General features: G+C 49.6%; 1 protein-coding gene across 3 annotated transcripts in view; it reads right to left on the reverse strand.

Moving 5' to 3' along the window:
- TOM1 (target of myb1 membrane trafficking protein) overlaps positions 1-18,928 on the reverse strand; it is an 837,238-nt gene that overhangs the window by 229,510 nt on the left and 588,800 nt on the right. For all 3 annotated transcript variants that reach the window (XM_069653062.1, XM_069653063.1, XM_069653061.1), the window contains exons 7-9: positions 12,279-12,395; positions 11,264-11,397; positions 10,666-10,714 (exon numbers count right to left, since the gene is read on the reverse strand). In XM_069653062.1, the coding sequence (XP_069509163.1) occupies positions 10,666-10,714; positions 11,264-11,397; positions 12,279-12,395 (300 nt within the window). The remainder of the gene's footprint in view (positions 1-10,665; positions 10,715-11,263; positions 11,398-12,278; positions 12,396-18,928) is intronic.

Raw genomic sequence — 18,928 nt, forward strand, 5'->3', positions numbered from 1 at the left:
AATCCATGCCAGACCCATGCTGGAGAACAACAGTTACAGGTAAGTAACTTGTTCCTTCTCCAGCATGGGGTCTGGCATGGATTCACATGCTCATGAATATAAGAATACATAGCAGTACACACATGCACAACCACGGGAGGTGGCAAAGGCTCAATATTAAGCATTACTTACCTCCTCACCAGGCTCACCTTAAGCGAACAGGTTGCGCGGCACTGCTTGGCCGACCCTGGACTCCTTCCTGGAATCCCTGTCGACGCAGTAGAATCTCGTGAAGGTGTGCGTCTACCTCCACGTAGCAGCCCTGCAGATGTCCAGCAGGGGCACACCAGACAGGAACACCGTGGTAGCAGCGACCGCTCTGGTCGAATTGGGCTCTCGGACGGCCGGGCAACGGTCGGTTCGCCAACCAATGACAGTGCATGACGCAGCCGGAGAGCCATCTGGAAATGGAAGCCTTCGAGAGAGCCTTTCCTTGGTTCACAGGTCCAAAGTTCACAAACAGCTGTGATGTCCTCCAAAAACTCTTTGTTCGGTCCACGTAGAACTTCAGCACTCTAGCTACATCCAGCGAGTGCAAAGCCCTCTCGGCCGGCGACGAAGGCGACGGGAAAAAGACTGGTAACACCAAGGGCTCGTTGAGATTAAAGTCCGATGGCACCTTGGGCATGAAGGAGCGGTGCGTCCTCAGCACTACCCTCGTATCGGGAAAGGTCAGGTATGGAGGCTTGCAGGATAGTGCCTGGATCTCTCCCACGCACCGTGCGGAGGTGATGGCCACCAGGAACGCTGTTTTCCACAACAGAAACTTCAACGTGGCCGAATGCAATGGCTCGAATGGCGGACCCATGAGCCTGGTCAGCACCACGTTGAGCTCCCACGCCGGGGCTGGCGCCTTCACCGGCGGGAATGATCAAAACAGTCCCTTCATAAATTCCTTAACCAGGCGCTGAGAACAAAGGGATGACCGCCCTGTAGTCCTGGTGTATCGGGAAATCGCTGCCAGGTGTATCTTGATTGAAGCATGAGATAGTCCAGTTTTGGCTAGCGACAGAAGGTACGGCAATACTTGAGGGGCCGTAATCCGCAGAGGGTTAATCTTCTGTGCACGGCACCAGATAGAGAACCTCTTCCACTTAGGTCTGTAGCACTTGAGAGTTGAAGACGCCCTGGCCTTCGCAAGAACCTCTGCAGTCGGCCGGGATATCGTATCCTCCAAACTCTAGTGCTGCAGGAGCAAGGCCTGCAAGTTCAGCGACTCCGAGTCGTTATGAAGAATTGCGCCTCCTTCTCTGGAGAGAAGATCTGCGTCCGTCGACAGCTTGACTGGTGGGGTTGCTGATAAGTCCAGAAGGTCCGGGAACCAGATATGTCTCGGCCACGCCGGTGCGACGAGGATCATTCTGCACCGGGACCTCTTGAGCTGGTTTATAAGTCAGAGCAGCAACGGCAACGGAGGAAACGCATATAGGAACAGGCCGTCCCAGGGGAACAAGAAAGCATCGCCCATGCTCCTCGGTTGGGGAAACCTGCTGGCGAACCTCTGGCACTTGGGAGTTTGTCGCCGTCGCAAACAGATCGATCTGGGGTTTGCCCCATCGCTGAAAGAGTCGGTCCACTTGATCCTGGCGTTGTTCCCACTCGTGGCACGAGCGCAGCTCTCTGCTGAGTGAGTCGGCGATGGTGTTTTTTATCCCTGCCAGATGAAACGGCACCAGAAACATCCCTTGAGCAACGGCCCAATGCCACAGGTCCTGGGCTTCCTTGGATAGGGCCTGGGATCTGGTTCCGCCCTGCTTCCGGATGTAGAACATCGTGGTGGTGTTGTCGGTGAAGATCCTAACCACCTTGCCCTTGAGGGACGGGAAAAAGGACCTGAGGGCCCAGAACACTGCCCGGAGCGCCAGGATGTTGATGTGAAGCGGCTTCTCCACCGAGAGCCAAAGGCATCTCGCGTGAAGATCTCCGGTGTGAGCTCCCCACCCCTCCAGAGAGGCATCCGTCGTCACCGTCGCCTGGTGGGCCGGGGTCTGAAAGTCTGTCATCGCCGCTAGATGAGCGTGGGTGCCCCACCACCGGATCGCTCGTCGGAAGGTCGCGTTGAGAGGGATCCTGTCCTCGAAGCTGCCCGTCGCTTGAATCCAGCGGGCGTCGAGGAACTCCTGTAGAGGGCGCATCCGAAGCCTGCACAGGCGAACAAGATAAATGCAAGAGGACATCATCCCAAGGAGGGACTTGATGGACCTCACTCTGGCCACGTACGTGGCCAGCAGACGCTGCACCTTGCCTAGGATGGCCTTTGTCCTTTCCTCCGACGGCGAGGCCAGATGCGCCACTGTGTCGAGCTTGGCTCCCAGAAACAGTGCGACTTGAGAGGGGACCAGGAGGGACTAGAGGAAGTTGATGGAGAACCCCAGGTCCGTGAACAGCCGGACGGTCTCCGCTGTGTGTTCTACGGAGAGCTCCCTTGTCCTTGCGCGGATGAGCTAATCGTCCAGGTAGGGGTAGACGTGGATCCCCTGCAAGCGCAGCCGCACCGCCACTGGAGCGAGGCACTTGGTGAAAACCCTGGGTGCCGACTTCAATCCGAACGGGAGGGCCTTGAACTGGTAGTGCCGCCTTTGGACCACAAACCTGAGAAACTTCCGGTGTCCTTTTAGAATGGGAATGTGAAAATATGCATCCTCCAAATCCAACGACGACAGGAAATCGCCCTCCCCCAGCTGTCCCAGCACGTGCTGGAGGGTGACCATCCGGAACTTCTGTGCCTTGATGTACTTGTTCAGTCGTCGCAGGTCTAGGATGGGTCGCCACCCTCCCGTCTTCTTTTTCACGAGGAAGTACCTTGAGTATACTCCGGAGCCTCTTTGGGACGAGCTCGATGGCACCTTTCTTGAGCATCGCCCTTACCTCTAACAGCAGTTGAGGGACGTGGTTTTCTTTCTTGGGCCAGGGCATCCAGCACCCAACGGTCGGTGGAGATAGACTCCCACACGCTGACTAACTTCGCCAGCCGGCCTCCCACAGGGGTGCTTTGGTGGGGGCCCGACGTCACAGTCGGTTCAATCTTGCTTGGAGGACACCTTGCCACCTTGGCCTCCCTGGCGACGACAGCGGTATCCACCCGACTTGCCTCGTTCTCTATAGGCTTCCTGCGACGAGGAGCAGGCTGCTTGGCGGTACGTAGAGGAGCCACCGCCGAATCCCTTTGAGGCACCCTGCTTGCCTCCGGAGCTCCGACAGGACGGCCTTCGTTGCTGGAGAACTCCTAGCGCCTTAGCTGTCTCCGTGTCCGCCTTGATGGTTTGGAGGTACTCATCCACTGTTTTCCCAAACAGGTTGTTCCCGTGGAACAGCATGATGGGTTCTTGAGAAGGGTGAGATATTGCGTGTGCATGCTAAGGTATGGGATGTATTCCTAAATCTGTATTAGCAGGAGGAATGGTATATAAGCTTACATTAGCAAGAGGTATTTATATAGTAAATGGTGTTTATTTGTTTTTTAATTTTTTTATTTTATCTATTATTTTTTCTTCTCTCTTTTTTGTACTCGAATATTGATTGCATTGTTGTTCTTTGCTCGTGATTTGTTTGATGTATTTGTTTTGTGATTGATGTCTACTTATTTTGTTAAAATGTAAATAAACATTTAAAAAAAAAAAAAAAAGAGAAGGGTGAGACCCTCGTCCCAGATGTCATCCAGCAGAGGCACGGCGAGGACCGTCTTCCTCTTGGCCTCGCGCCGTTGGTAAAAGAAACCTTCCTTCTCTTAGGGGCAGAGCTGAAAAAACTCAGATGCCCTGGCGATCATAGCGTGGAAAGACCCAATCTAGTCGGGCGGGGAGGCCCGGGCTGGAGGTGATGGGAGCTCCGTCCTGCCGCCGCCGCGTCATCCGTACCCGTCGTGGCCGTGTCCGTTCCCGTGTCATCCCCAGGTATGGGGGATGTGGGCAAAGGCTGAGCAGGCCGCGAGGGCTGAAAAGGCGGGGCTGGATGGGTCCGTCTTCTCTTGTTTGGGGGACTTCCCAACGGGCCTGGCTCTGGCTCCTCCGTCGGTGGTAGGGGCAATCTCGTCCTCATCTCTGAACATAAGGATTGTATTGCCAACAAAATGGCCACCGAGTTGTCCTGCTGCTCCGGAAGCAACGGGCGCGACGGTTGACTAAGAACCTCGCCGGCGCTCTCGTCGTCCCCTTCGGCGGGGGTCCCTCCCGTGGGACCGGGCCTCTTAGACACCCTCATCAAGGCCCTCCAAGACTTCAACCAGTTCCTGTTCAGAGGCTGTGTCCGTGTCCACAATGGCCACCGGCTCCCCCCCTCTTTTTCCACCGGGGTTTTCACAGGGATCTTCTCGATGGGCCTGAAAGAGGCTTCCCTCCGCGGTGGCAGGGAAACTCTGGGCCCCGAGGTCGCCTCCACTGGTGTAGACTTTCTCAGGCTGTGCCAGGGCTGCCGCGACTTCCTCGATAGAGGCCTTGGCCGGGTGAATCAAGGCCTTCACCACCTACTGCGGGCCTGTGGCCTTCACCTTGGGGGAAGGGTCAATGCCTCGGTCCCCCTCGGCTGGATCCTTCGAGGTCGACCAGGGCCTCTCCAGAAGCTTTGCCGGGTTTTCGGCCTTCCTCTTCCCTGAGCCAGAGCGTTGGCTCGTGGTTGATGGCGCTGGAGAGGATGCACCCTGCCTAGGAGCCCGACCGTTCGGCGCTCCTGGTGCCCGCGGACTCGCGGTGCTTTGCCTTCTGTTGGGCCCCCGTCGCCAAGGTGCCCTCACAGGACTTAGAAGACTGCTCGGACTTGTTCTTCTGCTCACCTGACGGGCTCTTTCCTTCCAGCCAGTTGGAGAGACGAAGGTGTCGGTCCCTGATGATCCGTTCCGACATGTTCCCGCAAAACGCACAGTCCTTCTCCACGTGCGTTTTGTCCTCATGAAGGCAGTAGAGACATTTCGAGTGCTCGTCCTCCTTGAACAGATTCTGCAGCTGGCATCCAGAGCAAACCCTGAACAGCTTTCCGGGGCGTCAAGCTTCCTTTCTCCTGGGCCATGTCTGGGTAGGCCAACTTGACGAAATCTTGACCCTTGAGGGGAGTAGAAAATCCAAAACGGGTCCCTGTTGATCGGATGTAGATACGGTGGAGCTTGAGGCTCTATTTGAGCGAAAAATGAGAAAATCTCTTTGAAAAAGCGCAAAAACGCTGCAAAAAGCTCGAGAGCTAAACACGAGGACTCCCAACACTTGAGCGTGCGGTAAAAATCTGAGGATGGCTGCCAGAGGAGGGGCTTGGGGAGAGGGCAGTCATTGGCTGGGGACAGTATGACCCAGAGACCAGTGATTGGTTACTACTAAGAAAGACAGATCAGAAACGAAACGGATACTGATTTTTTCTTTACCGAGGATTCCCAGCCTGACGACGGGGAATATTCATGAGCATGTGAATCCATACCAGACCCCATGCTGGAGAAGTTTATTTCAGATTGCAATCCATAAAACATACAATAAAAATAATAATTGAAAAGCTGAAAAAGCACAACACATCTAAATTAGACAAGCAAATAAAAACACAAAATGGCTCCAAAGATATGCTGTGCAAACTGAACTTCCCGGGTCAACCTTTGGCATCCATTAATTAGCATCTTCTTTCCCCTACTTTCTTCCAAAAACTTTCTAAGATCAAATTGACTGACAAACTGGTTGACACCGATAGAAACCACATAGCTAGTCGATATTGTCTCAACCAAGATTCCCCAAGTATGCCCACAAGAAACATTTTCTGGATGTCATTATACAAAGGGCAGAACAGAACGAGATGTGTAAGAGACCAAGTCCCACTTAGACAACTAATGGCCATCAATCTAGGGGGAATCGGTCCTCCATTACGAAATTCCTTGGGGTTTTATTTTGCACTGCACACCTCACCTCACCATGAAGTCCTGGTGGGAATACTTTGTATCACGTTCTCTTTTGTTTTTAGTAGCTTTATAATTACTTGCTTACATTCCTGTAAGCTCTGTTTCATTTTCTGACAAAGTACCAATTACTCTAAATGTTGTTTGCCACAAGATTTCGCCCTGTCCTTTGGCTATCTTGTCTTTTAGACTTCTTCCTGCTTTCTCAGGGTCAGGTTTACCATATACGCTAATACCTTTCCCAGGCAAAGCCTCAGTTTACCAGAGCAAAGCAGCGGTGTGTGTGTTTACGGTCGGATGTGGGGTCTGGGACTGTGTATTCAGTTCACATCATGGCCAAAGTGTGTCTGTTGCTTGGCATATATGGTGGCCGGAGGCTGTCCAGGGTTGGAGAGCTCCTGCCAGTTTCAATGGTGCAGATCCTTACTACTGGAAAGCTCAGGTGCAACTCCAGCTCAAATTTAGGATACAAAGGAGGATTCCTGCGGCCGTTCTTCAGATCGCCGTTGGTGCCAAGCCCCATTTGAAGAGGAGCATCCTGCTGAAGACCCGGAACTGCAGCCAACCAGCATTGCTTTCTTCAACCGTCCAAGCAAAGCCCTGCCCCTTTACTGATCTTCAGAAGACCTTAATCGGAACTTCAACCCCTGGACTGGACCAATGGGAACAACCGGCCTCAAGCTGTGCTTGAGGATCCTGATCTTGGAAGCCTTTCGAAGCGTCCCGGAACAATCCTGTGGGCTACACTCATCACTGTCCAAAGTTCATAGTTGAAACTCTGCAGACCTTCACTTGTAAAATAAGAGGCCTCCCGCTGCAGTTGCCATTTTCCAGCATGAAGAGGGGCCTTGCAGGGCCAGCTTTCTTGTTTCTGCCACAAGGGTCCACTTCCACTGTTTGATTGCGGTGGCCATCGCAGTATTCTGCCTGCATTGCATCTTGGAGGTCCTCTGAGGGGGTCTGACAATGTGGTGGTCCTTTTTTCATTATGCCAAGGGCCATCCAACTGCCCAGCCCAGGAGCCATCTCGCAAGAGCACTGAATGTGCAACTGCCAGACATAAATCCTGAAGACAAAAGTGAGCTCTGCACCAGAAACCCCTGGCCCTTCCAAGCCGGACCCGAAGCACAAAGCAATTGGATCCAGGGAATTGATGAGCTGCAGAAGTCCCTGATAAAATTGGAGTACAGGGGGAAACTCAACATCCATCCATAAGGTGTGATGAATCTGAAGCATTCATCCCATCACCATTCATCCCTTCTCCGGAGGCTGGCAGTGGGTACTTTGACTGAGCAGGCAGCTCTGGTCAAGGAGAGACAGGACAGAAAGACACATTCTTCCCGGGTGGCTTGACCACTAAGGACCAGTGGCGAGCATGGAGCCCAGCAACCAACACAGAGCCCCAAAAGGAAAGAGGAGCCCGACATCACGAGGTTCTGTCAACACACGGCTTTCCCGCCACGAGAGGCACATACGGGAAATGAGAGGCAGCGGACCTATGGAAGAGAGCAAGATATGCGACTGCGGGTTTCCAGGCACACAGAAACCAATGCAGGTATGAACCCCAGAGTACATTTAACTGGCACAATGCCCCATTGACCCAGTGAGCCAACAATACGAACATTGTAATGAGAGGATGGAATAACCGTAATGACTACAAACAGTCAAGAGAATGTAACAGTTACCTGGCCACTCTAAGCCCTAGCTCTGCCTTGCCTGGCAGTGATCAGTGGAGTTCTGGTCTAGGATCTGGCCCCGAGCTTCCCCTAAGGTGAAGGACAGGGAGGTGACCAACTAAGAACTTTACTTCTACTGTTCTTAACTTATAAATTACTTACAAACTCCCCGTTGGCTTCGTCAACACTTGTCCAGCCTACTTTAAAGGATCCTAGTCTACTGTAAAGGGTTTATTTGGGACTGGTCACCCAAGGACAAAAGGCCCCCCCATCTCTTCTAGCAAGGAACGTTTTAATCTAGAAGTTCTCCAATTGGTTTATTACTTACATTTTCTTGGTCTTCACCTTACTTTGCTACACTACAGTGTTCTATCTTACTTTGTTTAAAAGTAAAGTTTTACCACTCTGTAGCCAGAGCACCCCAAAACTGAATGTGTCTACATTAAGAGTGTGCATTTAGTGATTTACTTACCTGTGAATTTTAATTGCCAAGAGTTGCCCAAGGCCTAAATAAGTAGAGATGTATTTTGATGTGTTCTGCCTAACTGTATTAAGAGTGCTCTGGGTGTGCTTAACTGAGCCTTCCTCCTCTCACGCTTACTACTCAAGCAACACTACCTACCTTACCCGGTCTACATCGTGCCTGCTTATTCTCTTCTATACCTGTTATAACTAACTGCTTGACATTGTAACTGTTGCTCTCATCTCTCGACCCTCATGTAACTATGGTCAATCTACACGTATCTCTGCTGTTTGTCATGTTGGTGTCTAATACTTTCAGTAACCCTTGTATAAGCTTTAAGCGCCCAGTTACCTAAGGGTTCTGTGAGCGGTATAAATAAAGAAACTAAAACTACCCTGATACAGTTTGGCTACATGTTAGTGATCTCCAGAATAAGTGGCCTCTCAGAATCTGTCCGCAGGTCGGATTCAGAGAATCAATTTTAACAACGGTCTTCCTCACTGAGGGTGTCGCCGGTTTGGGGGAGGGTTTGGACGGTCACTTGAAACACCGAAATGACTGGTGTCCCCAACCCACCTTCTTCTTGTGCCACATTCACCCTCACTGCTGCCCTTCATAGCCGCATCCGGCACCGTAATGCCTTAACACTCACTTGCCGGCACTGCTGTAGGGATTTTAAAATGAGCCGCTTTTCCCTGGTTTCTCGGAAAACTGCTCCTGCTTTGCGCCTACTTAATGTTAAAAAATCCTGTTCATATGCTGTTGCAGGCCATTTTAAATTAGCCTTTTTTTCTTGGGCTCCTGCAAAATGCCTCCTGGATCACTGCGCTCAATGTTCACAGGCCGTGCTTTTGCAGAGAATACCCCGTTTTAATAATTCCATAAGCAAGCAGCTTAGCAGTGCATCACCTGCATATTGGAGCACGGCCACAACAATTACTGCCTATTTGCAGAGCAGTGCTGGGGATTAATGGAGCGTCATGCTTCCTTTTGCACCATCCACGGGTAATTGCCAGTTGATGGTGACACCTGGGTCCTTATTCACAGAGCGTTTTGCAATGGGGTTTTGCAATTATAAAACGCTTAAAACGCTTCTGTGAATTAGTCCCCTAATGTGGTAGCCAGAAGTGGTCTGGCCAGTAGGGAACTCTGGGGATTTTCTGGTAGGTCTCTGCATCCTGGGCCTCTGTTGTGTGGCATTTCCAAATGTTCCCAAAGGAAAAGGGTTGGGGCTTGCTGAAAGTGTGTAATATGGAGCCACTTTGAAAATTAGTCCGAGGGCCACTTTTGGTTGCCAGTCCATCCCTGGTGGTAGCTACACAACCACTAGCTGCAGCACTAACAGTAATTAGTACGGCGATGGTGGCACTTTTAGAAGGGGAACAACACAATCACTGCAATTTACAAAGAGGAGGACAAGGCTTTACCAGTCACACCAATTTCATCCCCGAGCCTCCCAACCCTAAATCAGGGCCTCCAGCTCCGACACCATTTCAGTCTCGAGTGCCTCCATCCATGCAGATCAGGAGTGAGACTGCGCTGCAGTCTTGGATCTACTGGATTCCATACTAGTCTTCCTAGCGTCTAGAGTTTGCATTTTCGGCATACTTGGCACTTGCTTCTCGTGGCCCATGGAAGACACTGTATTCTCCATCCAGAGCAACCTGTGGTTACAGGATAGGTTGAAAAGGAACACAGAAAATATCCGCGGCAGGATTTCACAACAACTTTACATTCGTTATTCATACAACCTGCCCCCTGGCAATGATACGAAAACTGTCCCCAACACTGAATGGAAAGGTTATAAGTTGTAGGTGTTTTCGCTGCTCTGCCACTCGGAGACCTGAACCGATGGTGGAGAAAAACAATCTGAGGTGGGCATGGATGACAAAGGACCATTGTAGGTGCATGCACACATCATATGCATGGATCCTGTCATTTATCCACCCATGCCGATGCCTAATTGAAAGTTGCATTAAGCAATGTGTATGCAATACTCCGGACCAGCCCCTGCATGCCGCACTATGCAAATCATGGACACCTAACAGATTCACAAGCTACAAAAAGTTTTACGCTGTTCCTTCAGCCACTCTGCCCTTCTGTGAGTCTAGTCTTGGCTTCTCAAGGACATTAACCACTGCAGAATCTGGGGAACAGACTGCAAACGCCGTTGTCTAGTTCTTGACAGGTATTTCTTATACCTTGCACACAACACTACTACAAACTAAGGCCTGCCAAAGATATCACGCTATGATAAGACGCATTGCTACTGGATACCCCCTTGTCTTTGCGCCAGTAAACTGCATAACCTCAAGTGCAGGTAGCTCACTAGACTTGTTCATTCTCTTTCAAACATCCATTTACATGAAAAACTGTTTTCAGAACCGCCAACCAACTTGTGAAAAATGTAGAGCCCATCCACCACAGGCATGCCAACCCTTCAAACACCCACCCTTATTGTGGGGGCTAGACACTATCCCATAACAAACTCCCTGCTCTGTCCTACTTAGAACAGAACCTATGCCCACAAGGAGGCCATCCATGCAAGGCTCGGACAACATGTCCTCCTTCGGCAGGTGACCATTTCATACTGGAAATGGGATGTGCAACTCAAAAAGACTCACCAGGGTGGGAAGGGCTGTGGCTGATTGTCCTGCATGAATCCGCTCAAACCTGAAAAGTGGGAAGCAGAGGGTTAGAGCTGCACAATCGATGACCGAACTAGAGCGCACATCCCACATTTTGCTGGTTTGCTATTCTCACTGGGCAGCACTCCCTACTCAACTTCCAGTTCCCCCTTTTGTCCATCAACACGTTTTTGTTGCTATGCTTCCTGCTCATCTTTACCCTCTTATCCGTGGTTTCTACTCTGGAACTTATCCCCTTTTGATCCCTCAGAAGATCGTGTTCCTCTCATTCCTCCTCACTCCTTGTCAGTCTCTTACTTCCATCAGTGGTTGCTCTCCCCCCATAGACCATGTACCTACTCAGCATTTCTCTCGAGAGCCTACTCTCGTGTAAGCCCCTCTCTGCTAGCTTCCCAGAAAGTATTGCTCTCCCCGATTGTTACCCTGCCACATTATCCCCCAAAATACAGCCTTCTCTGAATCATTCTAAACTCGGTTCTCTCCATCCTCAAAAGCCTCTGCTCCACTTCACCCCTCACCCCCACTACTACCACCGCAGTCACAGCTCTGCCTCACTTTCTGCTTCCCATCTTACCTCTCGTGCCTCAGGAAGACATTGTTCAAGTTGTCATTCACCAGAAGTAGTTCCTCAGTCAGCTGCTCGTTCAAGACGCGAGGGATGAGCTCCAGGATCCTCTGCTGCATTGCGTGGCAGGTTCTGTTCAGCTCCTGGTAGGAAAGACATTAGAGCACATTAAACAATGGTGTACGCCAAAACTTTAATGGGAGAACGAGAGAATTGCTCGTGCCAGTCTGTACCCATTGTGAGTACGGGCCGGACGGGCAGGACACCTGCATGGCGGGCAGCATAATACTGCCGCAGGCCCGTTCAGAACCCATATAATGGCACCCTCTTCAACATGCCGACTTGCCGAAAGTCGTGACGGGTCGTTGGATAGCTAATTAGTTCTACATCTGTATCAAACATGGGGCAGCATGCATGTCCCAACTTCGAATCCTGCGACGGGGAAAACAGCCCTCATTCTTTCCGAGGCGAGTAAGCCGAGTGACATTAGAATGAAGTACGTGCTGTTACATTGCCTAGAAGCGGGGGGAATCGGGTATTAAGCGCTACAGGGGAGCACACACTATAACGTGTCTTGCCAGAGTTAATATGGAGGTAGCAGAACACAATAGCTTTCCCTCTGGAAACAGCAATAGGCCTAGGAGAGAAGGAGTGAGGGGTGCCTGCCACAGCCCCGAGTAACCAACGAAGCAGCTCCTAAGGCACCGATAACCCTGGCACAGGAAGGCAGGGGAAGGTCCGCTAAGCCTGCGTTAATAAGTTAATAAAACTGGGTGAAGGAATAATAAAGTTTTATATATAATACACATATTTACATACAGATCACAGCCCCTCCAAGTCATCTTACCGACCGGACAACTGCCCTGCAGCTGGCCAGGCTCTATCAGTTTTGTGTGAGGGGAGATTGCACTGGTGTGTACGGTTTTTCTACTACTCACCATGTACTAGTTTCCAATGCTGGAGCCTTGCATGGTTGCCCTGTCCCAGATGTGCATGTGAAGGAACCAAAAGTGGTCATTCTTACTTGCAGGAGCTCCAGATCGGAAGGGCTGGCCTGCCCTGGCACCAGCTCTGCCAGCATCTCCGACATCACCTTGACATTCCCATTCACCACCTCCAGCTCACTCCGTATTTTTCCGATCTAAGAATAAATCACCAGGCAGTGAGCAATCGTTGTGCAGAGGAATCAAGAGCTTCCAATCATCATAGTTTTAGAAACTGAAACAATGTTGCTGTAAGGCCACTGGTATTTGTAGCTGTATATCAAGGAGACTTTGGCAGGGAAAAGGAGGTAGCCTACCACCGTGTCAGGCAGCACTCTGTGCCACAGTCCATACACTTGCACACTCAAATCACACCCATGCGCAGAGGCGTTGCTGGGGGAGGGGCTGAGGGGGCTATAGCCCCAGGTCTTTTGGTTGTAGCCCCGAATAGAAGCTCAGGGGGCAACCAAAAATGTCAGACTGTTACCGAATTTTAGAACTTCGGTATGTACACTTTAATACAATCTCGGGTTCTCATTTGTCTACCTCAAGTGGCAGCTGGCGCAGTTCATTTTCAGTTGAATCATTTGAAGGCCATTTCCACTCACCAGGCAATCATCGCATGGACTTCAGTTTCTAGACTGTATGGCGCCCAGGGCAGACCAATGAAAAAACATGTCCGCATGGGCAGCTCACTTGCATACAGCAGACTGTCCTGCCGCAAAACCACTTCCTAGTTTATCTCTACCCCATCCTTCAGTTTTCCTCTTTAAACTCATACTTTCTTACGACGTGGGCATAATTTTCGGTTTGGACAAGGGTGTTTGTTTCCCCCCCCCCCTCCCCACAGCGTTTGTGACACCATTTTGTCCCAGTCATTTGCAGGGGCCCCTTTCATTTAGAGGTCATGCTCCCACGACCATTTTCAGCTAAGTTACTCAACTGCTTACACCACCTCTTTCTTTCACTAAACTCTTTCACTAAACTCTCCATTACGTCCTTACCCTTTCTTACGTTGCTTTCTCTTTAGTCTTATTCGACTGGACACTATGTAACCACCTACCCACTTTCATGAGGCACTGTAGGGCATGTGCTTCAATAAAAAAAACACATTGAGTGATATCACACACGGTTTACGGGGATAACATGGACCACAGCTAGTTTGTGATCTTCTGGTTCGAAAAGTGTCGATTTCTTTCTATTTTTATATACATATGTGTCTGTTTGCATGTGTAGGAGCAGTGTGGGGAAGGGGATTGGTTATAGTTATAATGGGAACCCCCCCATTAAAAAAATAAAATAAATAACACTTACAAAAGTTGAACTGGAAGACCACAAACTAACTGGTGCATGTAATCGCATAGAACCACTGTCCCCGGCTGCACCTTGGATGGAAGGTTGCCCTGGGCGGGTGTGGCACAGGTGTCCCCTCAAAAACAAACAGACATTATCTGGAAAGGCGAGAGCTGAAGGCCGTTTCTACAGTTGATAGATAGTCCGACGATGACTCAGGAGGGACAAGCTACCCCAAAGCAGAGTACCTTGTACATTCTGCCTTTACACCTCTGCCCACAGGGCACAGCACACCTCATATCACCGCTGAAGCCGGCCTCTTACAGTGAAGCGCTCCATTGCCATGAGGAGCGCCAATGATTAAAGTCACAGCCGCGGCCCATAAAATGAGGAACTGCTAGCCCTATGGGGACAATACATCAGTTTGCAATTATCCTACACAGTAAATACAGAACATAACATTCAGACACTTATTTTGTGTTGGCAATAAAAAAGCGCTGCTGAGTAAGCATTTACAGATTTTGGGTGGGCCTTTGCCTGCCCAAGCCCTACCCTGTCTACGTCTCCATTGCGTTAGCGTTTTCTTCCCACTTATACTAGATTGCTGTCCCCCAGATGTATTACTAGGTATTTTGGGGGTCTGAACCCTACCAGGTCTGCTAGACCCTCGTGTATGTCATCCCATTTCATACCCTGGGGGCACCACCAGGAGGTGATGGCGTTTCTAAATGGCAGTTTTTCTCTGGTTTCCTCGGTCCACCTTCCTGTCCTAACCACAAGGTGCACAACAATTCAGGCTGATGTGGGGGGCTTCTTCATCAGTTAAGAAATATTTATTAAATTAGCTCTGGCCTTATGCATCTTCTGAAACCCCTTGATGTCCAGTCCCCTATTTTCTTGACCCCTTGTGGCCCTATTCCCACCTCCGTGCAGATGTTGCTGCACCTATGCTGAAGGAGTGGGTTCCATATTCTGCCCTGTCCCAGCCAGTCTTAGCGACAACTTTTTTGGGGTTGGCCCGATGTTGCTGCACCTATGCTGAAGGAGTGGGTTCCATATTCTGCCCTGTCCCAGCCAGTCTTACCGACAACTTTTTTAGGGTTGGCCTGAAACTGAAACCGTCTGAGGGTATCCAGTGTTCAAAATGAAAAAATCACGACACTTTTTAAACAACATCTAAATAACATCAAAAAGTTGAATTTTAAAGTAAAAGTATATATGGGGGGGTTGGGGTAAGGGATCAAAAGGTGTGTGGGTAGTTGGGGGACGGTCAAAAGGCAGTAGAAACAGGGGGTTGGGGAGACGCCTACCCTTAAAAAAAACATTATTCAGGTGTCGTTACAAAAATATGTCGTTATTTAGGGTGTTGTTGTAAAGACATGGAACCCCCGGCTGAGGGCCTGGTCACCCCTATGTATTAAGAACTGGCCCCCGAGGTGGGGGGGGAGGAAATCATTTGTGATGCATATCGGGCAGTTATCCCTTTCTTCAATACAGTATTGGTTCTTTAACCTACCTTTTCCTGTTTTTGTCCAATTTATCTCTATTGTCATGCAGTCCTGGCCCACGCGCACGTCTATCATGGCTAAACCATCATTGGCCCTTGTTTTAGAAGCTATTAGCTCGCTGACCCTAAGGGCTCCAAAGTAGGCTAGCGCAAAGGTTGCCCTGCATAGTTAGTCTCATATGCGTGAACATATTAGGATATTCCAAAACAGTTCCCCCCCCCCCCCCCCGACACGAGCACTCGCACACACCACAGACAATGGACTAACACCTGTGCTGTTGACCTAACATTTCCCAATACACGGATCAGACAATTCACCAGAATCACACCCCCGCCCACCCCGGCTCTTTCCCTTCCCCATAGGGATAATATGTGGAGCACGAGAGCGCACTACGAGCAGGGCAGCCCCCATGACAAGACAGCTATCCAGGCACAGAAGTTCAAGAGGAGGAGAAAGGCAGAGAATATCGAGAGGCTTCCAAGGAGAGACACGACCTTGCCCTTTCCGACCCAGGTCCGCGAAACCTCCTCAGAAGGAATCGTAAGTGTTAAGGAGAATTCTCTGTTAAGTCTAATTTCCCAAACCTTGCGAGTCCCCCAGCAGCTTTGCTGGATTTTTGGGGTTTCTTTTTTTCTCCTGCTAAGAGTGAGACTCCTTCTCCCACTCTTAGGCATGATTTGAGATATCCTTTGACTTTGTAATGTGTTTTATAGGCTATGGGGTCTTTTACTCCATAGGGTTCCATGTGGTTTTTGGTAAGTGTGTTACACAGCACCCTCAGTGCAGTAACACAGGGGTGTCATAGTGACCCCCAAACATAGACTCCATACCCTGGGACTGACTACTGTCTCCCAGTGCATGTAAAGTCACCATTGACTTTACTAGTCTTAAATTGTGAACAGAACCAGTACAAACCATCATATTGTGGAAGTACTGGTAGGGGTAATTAGATTGCCCCTGGGTCTGTTTTTCGAGGGGGCACTGTGCAGCCCCCCTCGTCGAGTTTCTGGCTGGTGGCAGTGGTTACCACGCGAAATATACCACCGGAATATTTCCTATGGGATTTTCCCATTCATTTTAAATGCACCACTTTTTGGTGCAATGTTAAAGATACCGCCGGGTTATTTAATATTTATTCCCCGGTTGGGTCTTTTTGCCAGGACTCGGTTTTAAAATGGCGTTTGTGTTCGCCTCTGTAACTCCAGCCCAAGTCAAGCCCTTTGTTCCACTTTTTGGCGGGCTTCTCCACAGAAGCCTCCAAAAGCGGTGCCACTGTCTGGCTCTACAGGATGTGTGGGAAGGGGGTTTAGGCACCCTGGACTGAGTTGCCTCACAACTCAAGTCACACTCTTGTGCGATTGGCCCAGTGGTGAGCCGCCCGGCTCACCACTTAGCATGATTGAGTGACAGCTAGGACTGATGAATGGGGGTTTTCTGCATAAAAGCAGGGCTTTGGGACTGGAACTTCAGAAGTCGCCACAGGACCAAAGAATCCGAAGAGGGAGAAGCTGAGCTGACCTGCAACAACGACACCATCAGTGGAGCCCTGTTGAACCGTCTCACCACTACCCAACGACAGAGAAGATCTTCATCTCGGAGAGTCTTCTTCCTCTGAACTGGTGGGGATAAACAGTTCGCCCTCTTTTCGCCTTCCTGGATCGTCTCGTGGTCGAATCGCCCGTGCCAAGCACCCTGGCGGCCGGATAGCCACGCTTCACCACTAACCTGAATAAAAGGGTAGTACCTTTTAACCGGGAAACTCTGCGGCTGGTTTCTTCCCTGGCAGTGCAACGACCTCCAGCTTTCCTCCACGTCGAGATCTTCTCTTCCCCTGGACGAAGCACTGACTTGCACCCAGTGCCAGGAACGACTGCCCCCGCTGGAGCTTTCTCACCATTTCAGGTACTGTGTCCCGCCTGGTCTCCCTTGCAACAGACTGTCCAAGGTGTCCCGTAAATCCTTGACTTTCTATCCTGGGGTGACTTGGGACCTCCTAACTAACTTTTCCTGACTTGATTCAACCCTTTTTGAACTCTTTGCAAAGACTCTTGAAAAGTACTATTCAACTGTGTGATCTTGGACACATTCCACCTTGCTCTCTCCAAGAGTGGGCCTGGCTTATGACTTTCTTGCTCCTCAGTGGACTATGCCTTTTCTGACTTGCTCTGGTTCCTTTAAAGAGATGGTACTGTGTATGTTCCTAATTCTGCCTTTTTCCCTCCCTTTTTAATGAACTTATTGGAGTGCCATCTTAGGTTAAGCGCTCACCTCTGTCTGAAAATAAGTGGTGTTTTAACAAAGACTTGTTCAATAAGTGATCAGGGATGTATATATATTAATAGTGACTGTGTTTGAACTTGCTTGCCATTTTAGTGTTAGTGTATTTTACAAAGTGTGTTTTTAAATAAATAATGATATACTTTTACCAAGCTCTGGTCAGTGTTTACTTGTGCTGCTGTATTTTGGTACCTATCTTGTATACTCTATGTACTGTCTAACTCTTCTTGAGAAAAGTCTGGCTGCTCAGCCACAGCTACCAGGTAAATCTGGGTGGTACAGACTGCTACCAATTGGGTTTACTGCCAACACCTGTAGTCCTAAGCCTTTTGCAGTGGTCCCTAAGGGAACAGCACAGGTTTCTGCCTAACAGTAAAACCATGGACAATAACTCAAGTGTGTTGCAGCAGATGTCAACAGTCTACAGAGCGTGCCTACGCTGATAAGCAGGACCGAGGGAGACGCCTGCTACCGTGGGAGCGTCTTGACTGCACATGTTCTGAAAAGCCAAGCGGTCCATCACAGCTGGTGAGTCAAGAGGGAAGAACCGATTAGAACCGAACTGTGTTGAACAAAAAAATGCAGAGTAGCAACTTAAGGGAAGTTCAAAGAACTTTTGAAATAAAGAGAAGAATAGCTGCAGAGGGATACGTCGGTGCTTACTCGAGAGACTCTGGTCAATCCTGTGTGTTTGTTTAAACTGTTAATACCAGAAGGCCTTGGGAAGGCTGCAAAGGAGCGGTCAAGGTGGTCATACAGGGGTCTAGCCAAAGCCTCTGTACACTTGAAAGTCTTTGACCGACAAGCAAGGAAAAGCTACGGGAGGCGAATCCCATTCAGGGAGAAAGAAGACAGAACTGTATGTGTGACAAAAGTGAACCAGACAAAGGGAAGTCAACAGTTAATTGTTTAAAAGGACAATTAGATTTGTGAATGGAAATGGTACAAATGTACGGAATCAAAGCAAACAGAAAAGAAGGGGTCTGAGCGTGGCAGAGAAGGATCCTTGGGTGAAACGTCGTCATCCAAAGACTGGTGAATGAAAAAGACGAAAACGAGCGAACAAGAGCCATATTGAACCCAGTTGAGGGATGCTGAAAATTGAGAAGGGCCGTACCCGGAAGAGGGGGACACAGGGGTGAGCCATTATCACCCTAACTATTGTATGAAAGGATCTTTTTTGTTTATTTTCAGACACTCGAAGGCAAGAGACTTTTGCATGAAGAGAGACTTGGATAACATAACTGTCGTCTCGTGCTGGGGAAGCTCGAGCAGTTTGCTGTGCTCCAAGGTCCACCTTATTCCATGCTCAAAACGTGAGGAAGGGAGACCCAGACTATTGCATCCTGACATATTTGTGAACACTTCTTCCTTTCTTATGAATCCTATCCCACATTTTTGTATGTAGTTGTAAGGTTTGGCAATAGCTTTTTTTTTTTAGTATTGGGTCTTTTGATTTGACAAGACACAACAAGGATTGGCTTATTTTTCATTTTATGGTCGAAGCTTTCTCCCATCTTAGATTTAGGTTTAGATTAGGCGTTTATCTCACCTACTTTTGCAGTTTAATAAACACCCTTTAATTGTGATCACTTGTATCTGTCTTTACTGTT

This window comes from Ambystoma mexicanum, chromosome 3q (genome assembly GCF_040938575.1).
Source record: "Ambystoma mexicanum isolate Mex_15411 chromosome 3q, UKY_AmexF1_1, whole genome shotgun sequence".
Taxonomy (NCBI): domain Eukaryota; kingdom Metazoa; phylum Chordata; class Amphibia; order Caudata; family Ambystomatidae; genus Ambystoma; species Ambystoma mexicanum.